The 13,091-nt window shown below is 31.1% G+C and overlaps 4 protein-coding genes across 4 annotated transcripts; 3 read left to right on the top strand and 1 right to left on the bottom strand.

Moving 5' to 3' along the window:
* Window positions 1–2,132: 2,132 nt before the first annotated feature.
* Window positions 2,133–3,478, top strand: HELRODRAFT_122007 (hypothetical protein; the record flags this gene model as incomplete). The annotated part of the gene is made up of 3 exons (XM_009013388.1): window positions 2,133–2,277; window positions 2,334–3,284; window positions 3,378–3,478. Coding segments are annotated over 3 exons (1,197 nt in total), but the record flags the coding sequence as incomplete, so codon positions are not given.
* A 1,069-nt stretch (window positions 3,479–4,547) lies between these two features.
* HELRODRAFT_183805 (hypothetical protein) lies at window positions 4,548–5,361 on the top strand (the record flags this gene model as incomplete). Its single annotated transcript, XM_009013387.1, has 3 exons — window positions 4,548–4,676; window positions 4,912–5,047; window positions 5,198–5,361. The coding sequence occupies 3 exons, from the start codon at window positions 4,548–4,550 to the stop codon at window positions 5,359–5,361; spliced, it is 429 nt and encodes a 142-aa protein (XP_009011635.1).
* Window positions 5,362–6,635: 1,274 nt separating this feature from the next.
* Window positions 6,636–8,225, top strand: HELRODRAFT_183804 (hypothetical protein; the record flags this gene model as incomplete). Its single annotated transcript, XM_009013386.1, has 5 exons — window positions 6,636–6,866; window positions 7,216–7,318; window positions 7,478–7,651; window positions 7,890–7,994; window positions 8,059–8,225. 5 exons carry the CDS (start codon window positions 6,636–6,638, stop codon window positions 8,223–8,225), a joined length of 780 nt encoding a protein of 259 aa, XP_009011634.1.
* A 2,957-nt stretch (window positions 8,226–11,182) lies between these two features.
* Window positions 11,183–11,401, bottom strand: HELRODRAFT_148304 (hypothetical protein; the record flags this gene model as incomplete). The annotated part of the gene is made up of 1 exon (XM_009013385.1): window positions 11,183–11,401. A coding segment is annotated over one exon (219 nt), but the record flags the coding sequence as incomplete, so codon positions are not given.
* Window positions 11,402–13,091: the final 1,690 nt, after the last annotated feature.

Genomic DNA, 13,091 nt, shown 5'->3' with positions numbered 1-13,091 from the left:
CAAGTCTAACCTCTATCGATAACATTGTAAAAAATAAAAAATATTGACACTTGAAAAAAATTTGTTTTGCCTGTTTTTGAAGTTGTTTTATTTTTCAAAGAAAGCAAACGCCAATTTTATTTTTTGATATGTTGTTAAGCTATAAAAGCACTATATAAACAAATTTTAAAAATTAAAAAACGTTTGGTTCTTCATAGTTAAAAATGGCGCCAAACAAAAGAAGTTTTTCATTTTTTTGACATTTTGAGCTCCGATAGCTCAAAAAATTCAATACAGATTTTAACGAAATTTTGTGATTTGATTGTGACTATAAGGTACTTCTAAAATAACAAAAAATATTTATTTATTTTGCGATAGATTTTGAGCTACGCTGTTTTGAAATCGGTGAAATTTTCAAAAAATTCATTTTTTTCTAGATTTTTTGTTCAAAATATCCTTTGATTCGAGACAATAACATTTATTTTTTTTGTTATTACATTGTTTCACTGATATGCACAAAAAATTTCATCAAGATATGTTGGCTAGTTCAAGAGATATAGCGTTCTACGTAGGTACAAGTTTTGAAAAAAATCGCTCAAAAATTTGAGGATGCTGTCACAAAAATCTTCATAACTTGAAAAATAATTGAAATTTTTTTATAAAAATTTTATTTTGTCGACGAAATACATTGAGGTACTTACTGTTCAAATTTAAAAAAAATCGGAGATGGTCGGGCGTGGACCATGGTTCAAGTTGACAGAGAATGACCCAAAGACATATGTACGTTCTTATTTATTTATTTACTCATTAAATAAAATTTAAACTCATTTTCGAACCGTAGTAACAAAGTCCATGAAGCCACACGGGAAGCAAAAATATCTGAACATTTGAATGCATTCTGAAGCATATGTTTTTCATTTAACACATTTTGAATGGATCACTACACTTCAATGAATGATAGTCATATGAACTTATATAACCAACTCATAGCAAACAATTATGTTTTTAATAGGAATAATTTTGAGATAGATTTATTTTTTTATGTTCGCTCGGCGTCATCCTTCGTTGTTTTGTTAGAATCATAATCATTGTTGATATTGCAATTAAACTAAATAAAATGTCGGCATAAGAAATTTTTCTTCGATGATTTATAGTACAACAATTATCACCGAAGTTAAAAAGTTAAAAGTATGGTCCTATGATGTACTTGTGGTGTTGTTGTTGTTGTTGTTGTTGCTGCTGCTGCTGTTGTTGTTGTTGTCATTGTTGTTGTTTTTGCTGTTGTTGTTTTTGTTGTTGTTGATTCCTCTAAACTTTGGTATAGTTTAATAAACCTTTAACCGTTACGAAAGTTCATCGTTTTGGCGTCGTATAATGTCAATATCATAAAATAAATATGATTAGGACAATTTACGAAAATGCACACGCACATATACAGAAACCTGGAACCCTGGTATGACTAAGAATGAAAATAGCAGTCAACGAATTTAGAGAAGAAAAACAAAAAATTCAAACACGTATGTTAACACACACACACACACACATAAACACGCGCGCGCGCACACATACGCACACGCACATACCGTGTCTAATGTGAACCCTGGTATGACTAACAATGAAAAATCACGGTCAAAGAACAGATAGGAAGAAAACAAAAATATGAACATAGGACTTTTCACACAGATGGAATTGTAAATTTAGTTTGAACTAGTACGACAAAAACAAATAAATACGGACAAAACCTGAGTTTGCAATGTATCTATAGGTTAAACGAAGTTTTTTTGTGAACCTGCACAATTTGATTATTTAATTATAATTTAAAATAATTTCAATTCAATCATTATGGTAACAGTTTTTATTTGCACGTCTTTCTTCATATTATTATTATTATGTCACAATATTCGACTGAGATGGTACAGAAAACGGAAAGAGGATTTGAAAATCAAAGAACCTCCGTGTCTTCCTCATATCCCACTCCTGGGATCGCTGCCATTCATTTCCGATCCCAAAAGATTCTACGTTTATTTTCTAAAAAAATCCAAAAAGATGGGAAACATTATTGGCTTTTATATGGGGCAAAAGTGAACTTTTTTTTCACTTCTACTGGCGATATTCTACGTTATCATTTTATAATTGTTAACGACGCAAAGTTTATTATCATTGTTGATGTTATTTACAGGTACATGGTGATTTTAAATGGTCGGCAGACTATTGAGAAAGCATTCGTTGGAAATGCATTGGCATTCTCCAGTCGGCCAAAATTCTACTTCACCTCTCTCTACAATCCAAACCAGAAAGGTTAGCTAAAATGATGAATACCTCTTCTCATTAAAGCATAATCTTCATTTACTCAGGAATTGCTGATCATCCGTACAATGGAGTGTTCAAAAAATATCACAAAGTTTGTGAAAGTGTTTTCAAAAAGTTTGGATTAGGACAGGAAATGATGAAAGCTAGGGTGAAGGAAGAAGTGGAACATCTCATTCAAAGAATAAAACTTAGAAATGGTCAACCATTCTATCCATCATTAGATGTTACAGCAACTTTTTTCAACGTCATCAGCAGCATTTTGTATGGCAAACGATGGTCCGTTGATGATCCCGAGTTTCTCCTATGCTTCGAGGTCTTAAGGATAACTGCGCGAAATTTATATATAAATTTTTTTCCAGTTTTGAGATTTGTTCCATATTTCAGAAGACAATTTAATGAGTTTGTTGAAGCCATACAAAAATTGTACCAATTTATTGAGAAGAGTATTGATTCAATCGTAAACGGTGGAAACGGCGAAACGTTCAGTAGCAAGTTTGAGGATGAAATGAAACTTCATTCTGATGATTCAAATATGAGCACATTAGTTAATGAAGAGCAGCACAAAATAATGGTAAGGGACTTGATGGTAGCGGGCACAGAAACTTCAGCAAACACGGTTCTCTGGTTTCTCTATTTCATGGCCAATCACCAAGACGTGCAACAGCAGATGAGAGATGAGCTGGATAGAGTCGTCGGTCTCAAGAGATACCCATCACTCGAAGATAAGCCAAAGTTACTCATAACCGAAGCTTGTACATTAGAAGTGATGAGAATTAAAACACTTGCACCAACAGGCTTTCCTCGAATGACTTTGAGGGATGTTGAAGTTGATGGGGTGCTCATTCCCAAAAATGTCACAGTCCTGGCAAATTTGTACAGTGCCCATATGGATCCTGATGTTTGGAATGAACCAGAAAAGTTCAACATTGAAAGATTCCTAAATAAGGACCGAACTGAACTTGTTAACAAAAGTCATGTGATTCCTTTTTCTATCGGTAAGTAAACAAATGTGTCAACATCTAAATTAGTGCTACTTTGATATAAAATTTTAAAATAAAAAAAAAATTTGCCTCTGTTAATTATCTCAGGCAAACGTTCCTGTATTGGAGAACCACTGGCTCGCCAGGAATTGTTTCTCGTGGTTTCCACACTCATTCAGCAGTTTCAAATCCTTCCACCAGAGGGACAGGATATGGTTGATGGGAATAAAAATTTCGGATCTACCGTGTATCCCAGCCGTTTCAACATCAGATTTGTTGAAAGGACCCCCCAACAGGAATAATTTTTGGTCTTTTAAACCAAAATTTTTTATTGAAAATCCACTTTATTTTTCTGTTATAACATTCTTACTCATATGTAGAATTTACACAGATTTGTAAATGCGTTTGTTCACCAAAAATGTGAAAAATGTTTTCGTTAGAAATAAACTTGTTAGAAAGACATCTTCTACATCTGTTTCACAACTAATTATTCAAATACCAAAAAATTGAGCAAAATTTTTACCGTTATTTTATCAACCTGTTATTTATCTTTCGTAACGGTGATCTAGGCATGAACTGCCATGGTATAAAATTGATTTTGAGTTTGCTACTAAAAACAACAAAAAAACTGAATTTATTTTTATTCAGAAGTTGATGAACAAGTTATTTTGTTCATTGACACACGAGTGTGATAGATGATTGTAGAAAAATGGGCACGATTAGACGATATTTGAGACGATGACAATGGCGGAAAGTATTGGAACGTTTTAATGACAAAACAAACAATAGAACCATCATTAATTCCACTAATGAGCGCGCTAAACACAACAAAACAAAATTTAAAACAAAATGCCTAGGCTTTTATCGTTCGAGTTTGGAGAAAATATTTCTCCATTCAAAGGCATGCGTTACAAAGACATTACTCTCTTCCGGTGTTGAAAATAACACTGCAAATTTTCAATGTTCCTTTTATTTGTCATTACCTGTCTAGTTTTTAGAGTGCATAACTAACTGCAAGTGTCTTCTTATGTATTTAAAGTATTATTTTGTATTTCTATTAATTTCGTTCGGTAGTTGCATTTAGTGAACGTTGTAAAAGGTTTATCCGAAATTGGAAAATTATTAACCATTTGAGTGAAATTTGTTCAGAAATTTGAAACATTTTAATGAATAAATTTGTTGAGTTGTTTAAAAAAAAAGTTGGATATGAACCTGAAAATGTGGCTTTTATTATTGATGTCAATGTTTGGAGAAAGTTGCTGCCAAATGATGAAAAGAATGTACAGCAGGGCCCACAGTTATCTCATTGTATCCGGACAAAAAACGCCTGTTTGTTACGATGCGCGGATGATAATGTCAACAAACATTGTCGCGAGATCTTCATCGGAGTGCTTGATCAAATGTTTGGTTCGTTAAAATTTTTTCGTTTTTAAAACGGAGATAAACTATTTGGAAATAAATATTTGAAACGAGCAGTTTTTGAATATCCTCAAAATGTGATTTTCTTTTATTTCGAATTTCGTTTCGTCCAAACTTTTGAGTTTATTTTTACTGAAAATATTTTGATCTCAAAGAAATTAAAATTTAAAAAAAAAAATTGAAGAATAAGAATGTAAAAATTTTAAAAACCAATGATCGAAAGGTTATAACAAAGCAAAACTTGAGAGGCATTAACTTCATGTCTCCAGTGAGATCTTGTTCCTGTGTTCCCAAGCTGAACAACATCTGGTACAATGTGACCGCTGATCTGAATGTTTCATGTCTGGCCTTTGTTTCACGTTGTAAAACATTTAACACAAATTATTTTATTTTCTTCATTATTTTCTCATTCTTTGCTTGGGTATTTTCAGGTAAATATTTTTTAATAACAAAGTCAATTTTTTTACTTTATACAATTTTTCAAATTTTACAAAACATCACAAATTCAGATTGCTCAAACTCGTTTGATTACGTAATCGAAATGCACAAATGTTACTCAATGATCAACAACTTAATGGATTGGTATGCAGCCGGAAGAGCTTGTAACAACGCGTCTGGGCATTTGCTGGCTGCTGATGACCAGTATGAAAATTTAGCTGCACAGCTGTTTTGAAAGGTATGTTCAAGTTTTTTGAAAAGTATTGTCTAATCATGTTTTAATTAGTTCATTCGTATTAGTTCTGCAAATTTCTTATCTAGATCGTCTGTCATGTCCTTTGGTTCCTGGCGATGGTTTCGCCATCTGGACGTCTGGCATTCAACTCAATAAAGCTTCCTCAAGCACTCCGTTCTTTTGGAACACCTTTCCTGGTTTGGCTTTTATTTTCAAAATTTTTCAAAACTATTTTTTTATGTCAAATCATTATATCATTTTTAAATATTTTATGTTTAAAAAATAGAATTATTAATATCTAATTTGAGACACCGCCTACCTTATGTCAATATAGTAAATTTTTTATTTAAAAAGTTATTTAAAATTAGTTAAAAGTTTAACTTAATATGTTAGATTTCATTTAATGCCAAATAGTTTCACATAGACATATAATAAAAGACATTAAACGTAGATTAGTATTGCTTTTGTATGCCAATCTTTTTATCATACCACATCAAATATAAAAACAAAGACACGATCTATTTAGTTCGACAGCAAAATTTTGTGTAACATTCCTTGCTACGAGTCAATCTACCAATAAATTTCTCGGGCTGGAATTCCGGAGTGCTATTTGTTGTAGAATTAAACTTTTCGAAAAAACATTTACGCCTTAGAAATTAATTTTTTATTGGTTTAAAAGCAAAAGTTCAACTTACCATGTTATGTTAGAATGTATTCAATGTTTAGCAATAATGCAAATAGTTATGCCTAGATATAAAAAGAATAATAAACAAAAATATAACGAGAATGTCTCATTATAATGAAACAAATTAGATTTAGTGAATAATTAATGAACATGCTCATAATATTAATAACACACACACACACACACACACATATATATATATATATATATATATATATATATATATATATATACACCACACATATGTTTCCATATTTCAAAAAGTTCACATTAAAAATTAATACATTGTTTGAAACATACGCACGCTCTTGCAATAAAACTTTTTAAAAATTGTTTTGTTTATTACCGCCGTGCATTTATAGTGGAGGAGCATGATGTTGAGGTTGATGTCATTTAGATTCCAATGCCAATGTTAGAAAACGTCATCTCGGATAATAGCTATAATTGTTGTAAAATTATATCTAAAATTTATACTTTAGTATTTAACTTGAAAGAAATTTTTATTTTTTAAACTAAAAACGCAGCTAATCTTAATCACACACAATTATTGTTTCAAGTATTCAAAAAAAAATATATCAAACCTTGGATCATGGAGTATAGAATCATTCAGAAGACAGTGGTGATGTTGTATGAATTAGCTCTAATATTTACAACTCAAACAACGGAAGAAATCTTACTCAGCAGAGAATCGAAATTCGTGAGAGCCTACAGTTTCATATCTACCGGCAACCAGACTACCTTCGTTTGCTATGAGGATGGTGCACCGTACACTCTTCAAGTTGAAGCTTCCTCGCGTATAAACTGCATTCTGAAGTGCCAAGTGATTTCTACACATTATCATTTGCATACGAATCTAAATTTTCAAACTTAATTTATTTATTGGTCTTTATATATTTCTTATTAGTAAATGTTCACACGATTCTAGATTGGAAATATTAATAAAGTACGTATAATTAGATGTTAAACTGCACATCTATGAACGAAATAATTCTTACAAAAATATCTCTAAAAAACTTTTTAAATGCTAAATTGGAACCATTGCTGGAAGTAATTTTTATAATCAATAAAACGTCCAAATATTAACGGATCAGATCTCGTATTCAAAATTTAAATATAGAACGATGTGGCTATATAGAAATAACATTTATAATTTTCATAAAATACGTCAGAAAGCCACGAACAACAACTTGAGAGGCATCAACTACATAGCATCGGAGGCATCTTGCTCCTGTGTTCCGAAGCTAACTGACGTCTGGTACAATGTCACCAGCAGTTTGACTGGAGGATGCGTTTCTTACGTTATTCGCGGTATCAACCAAAAAATAATAATTGTGTGTGATTATTTCTTTTTTTTAGAAAGTTTTGTCAAAATTCATCTACTCGCTAATTCTTAACAATATCTTGATAATTTGAAATAAAATGTAAACACAGATTGTCCAAAACCATTCGAGTACGTTATAGAAGTGCACAGATGTTACCTGCTGGTCAAGCGATTACTCAGTTGGAACGCTTCAATGACCACCTGCAATAACTTATCCTCCCATTCCATGGTCATCAACAATCGACATGAAATGCTGGCCGCCAAACTCTATGCGCTCACCATTGGTTCGTTATTGTTGAATTTTTTTTTTTGCAAATTTCAACTGATAAATAAAAGTTTTTCTGATTTAATATTTGCAATATATCTACATTTATTAATAACTCGTGAGTATCAATTGGTGACGATAGTTTTCTGAACTAATAGAAGTGTCCAACCAGAATACTTTGAAACATTTTGATATTTGGCAACACTTAATACAAATAATTTCTTTTTAGTTCTGACAAAATTTACACGCGCACACAGATCACACATCTTGTATGTTAGCCAATGCCCTCGAAGTTTGGACATCTGGCATACAACAGAACAAGCAATCTTCTACTTCGCCATTCTTCTGGAACACCTTTCCTGGTTTCCTCTCTCTATTTAAATCGTTAGTTTGTTCAATAATTTAAATTATGAATTTGTTTTTCAGGGATATTTTTGCCGTTGAAATATTTTGTCTGGAATGCTGGAGAACCAAATGGTCTGACTGGTTCCAGCTACTGTTTGCTCTATATAATGCAGCCCAATTTTGCCTGTGATGATTTACTATGCAACCAACAGAAATGCGTCCTTTGTGAGGTAGATTTGATTCTCTGAATGTTCCGATGAGTTTTGGCAAAGCATGGACTGCGTTTTTTAGGTGTTTGTTAAGATGTTTATTTTAAATCAAATTTGAAATAGCTTCTGTTTAATTAGAGTTTAAAAATAGAGACAATAATTGAATATTTTGAATTTACCAAAAATCACTTTTATTTTGTTGAGTCCATTATACACATCATGTGGAAGGCTGGGAACTCTTTGCTATCAAATCCGGTAACAACTACTCCGCTTTAATTGTAACATCCTAAAAAATGTTGTAACTTTTTAAAACTAACACTTATGTTACAACGACCTAAATGTCACAATGCTCTCTTAACAATGGAGGACGAATAATTTAGTTTGAATAAAAACTCATGGAAACATCTTATTAGTATTTTTTCAAAATTATTTTAATTAAAAGACACTGAACATTTCCAAATAATATAAAAATTTAAATATTCATTAAGTATGTCATTTCTTTTTCTATGTAGTCCACAGTAGCGTAGCTACTTAGCTAGTGTGTTCTGTGTGAGAATATACATATTTTTTTTATCTATTTATAGCTTGTGTTAATAAAATCAACTTCTTTGTAATGTATATTTAAAAACTCACAAAAAATAATTTTTAATTTCACACGAAAAATTATTAAAAATTGACCAGAAAAAATTACCAGATAGTAATGTCCTCTCTACTGCAAGTATTTGGACGAACTTTTGTAAAAACGTTTTGTGTATTTCCATTCATTAAGCAATTTCTCATTTGTGAATAGCCCTACTTACTGACCAATCAAAATTTAATAATTGCCAGTTCGTCATAATAAGTTACATCCGAGTTTTCATACGTCGTATTACAGTGTCTCGTTAACTCAATTTTTGAATTTTTGAAAACTGCAAGGAAAAATAAATTTAATTATCTCAAAAATATTTTAACGACGTTAATTTTTAAATGCGCAATGCTATTAACAAAAGCAAATAATTTTTTTTTTGTATTTATCCTCTGGCATTTATTCAAAATTAATAATTTTTTCTTTAAAATAGAACTGAATCTTCTTTTTGCACGAACATAGATGCTGTTAAGATTTCATATATTTTTTTTCTAAAACATTTAATTTATGGCTTTCCTTAGTTATGTTTATTTTGCTTCATAGAAACTTTCCTTCTTTTTCCATTTTTTACACTTAAGCAAGAGCACGTGCAATGTTTTTGTAATAAACATTATTTATCTAATTATTTCTATTTTAATAAATTATTGTTTTTATTTATGAAGTGTCGTTTTTTTTGTCAAAATAATTATCAACTGTTTTTAACGTTTAGAAAATAATTAAACTAAACTAATTGGTCAGACAAGCCATTACAACATGGCTAGATCAGGAGTGGGCAAACTTTTTGCTATGGAGGGAAGCATTGAGAACTATTTTGAGAACTATTTTACCTTTGAAGGGCCGCATATGCACTTAAATAGCAAATTTTTTCGACCAGGGTGAAAATTTTTTTAAGATTTGTGGTTCCTTTTTTTGTTCATAACGATCTTTTTTGGCGAACATGGCCTCGCGGGCCCCATAAAATAGCATCGTGGGCCGTAATTTGCCCACCTCTGGTCTAGTTTAGAAAAAAATTATGGAGTTTAATTAAATAACTTTTAAGAGAATTGTGGGATAAGGAGACAATTTGTTCATCACTTTTATTAATTTTTCTAAAAAATCACAAAATGAACAAAAAATTAAGCAACTCGATAAAATATGTTAATCTATCGACCACTAAACACGCGAGCAATAAATGCACATTATTTCACTGAAATAGTAAAAATCATGTTGTACAGAGATGACGAAGACCTCCAGTTTGGAATGGTCACGAGCTAGATGACCAGCACTAATCAGGCTTTTCACTGTTTTAACAACATATATTTTTTCTGTTGCTATTAAGATTCTGCTACTTTTCCAGTCTGCTGCCATGTGGCTAGGTTTCACCTTTCTACTTTTTTTCTCAAATTGACCTCCGTAGACTGAAATACTTGAAATAATTCAATGCTAAAAACAGTGGGACCATCAATAAATACCACGGATAAAAGTATTTCTTACATTCAAATTGGACCTCTTCAGTTATAATTTTTCCTGCAAAATTATTCATTAACATTGAATAGTTATAATTGATAATAATAACCTTAATTAGTAATCATAATAAGTAATAATTATAATGAAAATAATTTTGTCACCTTTTTTCGTATTGTTCTTTGATGAATTTGTCCGTCCAATCGTTACCAAAAGATAACCTCTGCCCGTCAATTGTTTTGACGGGAATTCTATCTTGTTTTCTGTTTATGGACAGAATTGGACGTATGTATGTGGTTGTGTATCCAAATCCAGTGAAGCTATTTTTGTACAATTTCCTTTGCAATACTTTTCAAAGTATTTTTTTACAAAATAGCTATTTTGGCTGATAATGTGGTTCTTTATACATAAGAGTTTGATTATTTCTTGAAATGTCTATTCCGTCTTTTTCTTTCGCAAAATTTTCTTGTCTGAGGTCTGGGAACATTAATTGAGAAAATGATAAACTTTAAACAAAAACCAAATACCAAAACTTTTGTATCATCACACATATTTATCATCACACATCGTATCATTACACTGAAATTTAAATGATAAAACGTAGAATAAAAAAAACGTTAATTTTCAACCATAAACTCCAAAACACACCCACCTTAAAATAATTTCAATTGTGAGAGGTTAGAAAATCAAAGAGGTCAATGTGATGGTTAGGTTGTTTGTAGTGCATTGATGGCAACTCACTTTGAAATGACCAACACGTATTATTTGTTAATATCTGTTGGCAATCTTGTCGAAAGTTTGTGCCCACCACTTCTTTCTCACGCTGACCAACGGTGGTAAGGTCGGCGCGATTGACGACTTTAGCGTTACTGTCAATTTTTCTCGCTATGACGCTTGCCAGTGTTTCACAGCATTTCAACCTTTTTGGCTTCCTTTTTGGTTGAAATTTGTAGTTCGGGTTCATTTTTTTGTGAATTTCTTTTTCAATTTCACTTTTTCTTTGATATTTTTTCTTAACTTCTGGCGTTTCCATTCTCCAGCACTGACCGACCATGGAATGGAGGGTGGCCGGGTTTGAGTAAATTATCCTCAAGTCCTCCCTTTTGTCTTGCAGGTAGAGCATGAATGCATTGAGAGGCCGTTTTATTTTTTTGCCATTACTAACGTTTAATTCAGTTTTTCTGTTTTCCCTCTGTTGTAAATTGTCGTCCTCTATCTTACTTTGGAATTCGTAGACGTCTGCCATCATCTCGTCATTAAAATCCATGAAACTCATCTCAAAATTGTAATAATTTAACTAAAAATAACAAAAACACAAATAAAATTAGATTGAACTGTAAAAGGAATTCTTTTGCTCTGCGGTTGTTTCTTTTATAAATTATCAATCAGAACTTTGTAACATGTTTATTCAAATTTTTTAAAAGAAATTTCTATGCAAATTAATTTTGACAAGTCAAATTTCATGCATCTTCAGTCAAAAATCGAAGTATTCTGTTCAGTACTATCCTGATTGTGATCGTTTTTATTTGCGAAGATATATTTTAATTGAAACTCCTTCCTTTTTCGTGATTAATTAGAATGATGTCGTAAATTTGTGATGAGTCATTAAAATTGGTGTAAAAGTATAATTTGTTAACAATGCTAGGCTCATAACAATTATAAAAATTGTTTTTATTGTAGTCGTATGATGCTCTTATAGGTTAAGATATTTTTTAAACAATTAATTAAGCTATTAATTGACTTTTTAATTAAATTGTACTCTCTCTCTCTCTCTCTCTCTCTCTCTCTCTCTCTCTCTTTATCTATCTATCTATCTATCTATCTATCCCTCTCTATCTATCTATCTCTTTCTTTCTCTCAATGAAACACACAGGAAACCATAATTCGTCAATGAAAGATTATATCTGTTTGAAAATTTTGAGATATATGCTGCAGTATTTGCTTAAAAACTTGATCGCAAAAATTTGCAGTTTGACTATAGTCTGAGATTGTCTGAAACAGTAGAGAAATTTGAGTCAGTGTGACAAAGAATTTGTTGTGAATATTTGTCATAGATAGTAGACAGCGGTTTGAATCATAAGATTTACTCATTTTTATTTCTAAACCAGCCATGTAGATAGACTTATATAGGCTACCTATTAATCAAATTGTCAAAAATCAAAATCTACGTGATTAATTTAGGTAGTAATAATTTTTTAATTTGATCAGATTAAAAAATGATCAAGAAATTTCTAGCTAGGAAATTTGAAAAGAGAACTGCAACTAGCCATCGCCAAAATATCGGCTGAAAGTATTATATTGTAGATTAGATATCACCGTAAGTATACGTGAGCTAAGCATGTTTGTGTGATATCTATATCTGTATGTGTTTGTGCGTGTGTTTGGTTGTTTGTGAGTGTAGTATGTTGTGTGTTTCACGTGTGTTGAAACGTTTAATGATTCAAATGTTTATAGTTAACGATGCTAATTATTATTGTGCAAAGTATCATTAACATTTAATAAACTCTACAAGATCAAAAGACAGCGATTTTGGTAATTTTATTGTGATATATAGTACTAATTAAATAAACACTTTATCAAGTTTGGTAGTTTTATTGTGATATATAATACTAATTAAATAAACACTTTATCGTTTTTAAGTCATATTGATGTGGTTAATTTTGAATTAATAAGCGAATGAATAAAAAAATCATTCCAAAAAAAAGTATTTGTTCACATATTTCAGCTTTAGTCTAACAATAATTTCGTCATTTTTTTTAATACAATATGAATGCAATGTTTTAGGCTTATAACTAATAACAACATTTTTGTGTGACCATGTAGTTACAGAGCCTACC

This window comes from Helobdella robusta (assembly GCF_000326865.2).
Source record: "Helobdella robusta unplaced genomic scaffold HELROscaffold_119, whole genome shotgun sequence".
NCBI lineage: Eukaryota > Metazoa > Annelida > Clitellata > Rhynchobdellida > Glossiphoniidae > Helobdella > Helobdella robusta.
This window is presented reverse-complemented; position numbering and strand designations above follow the sequence as displayed.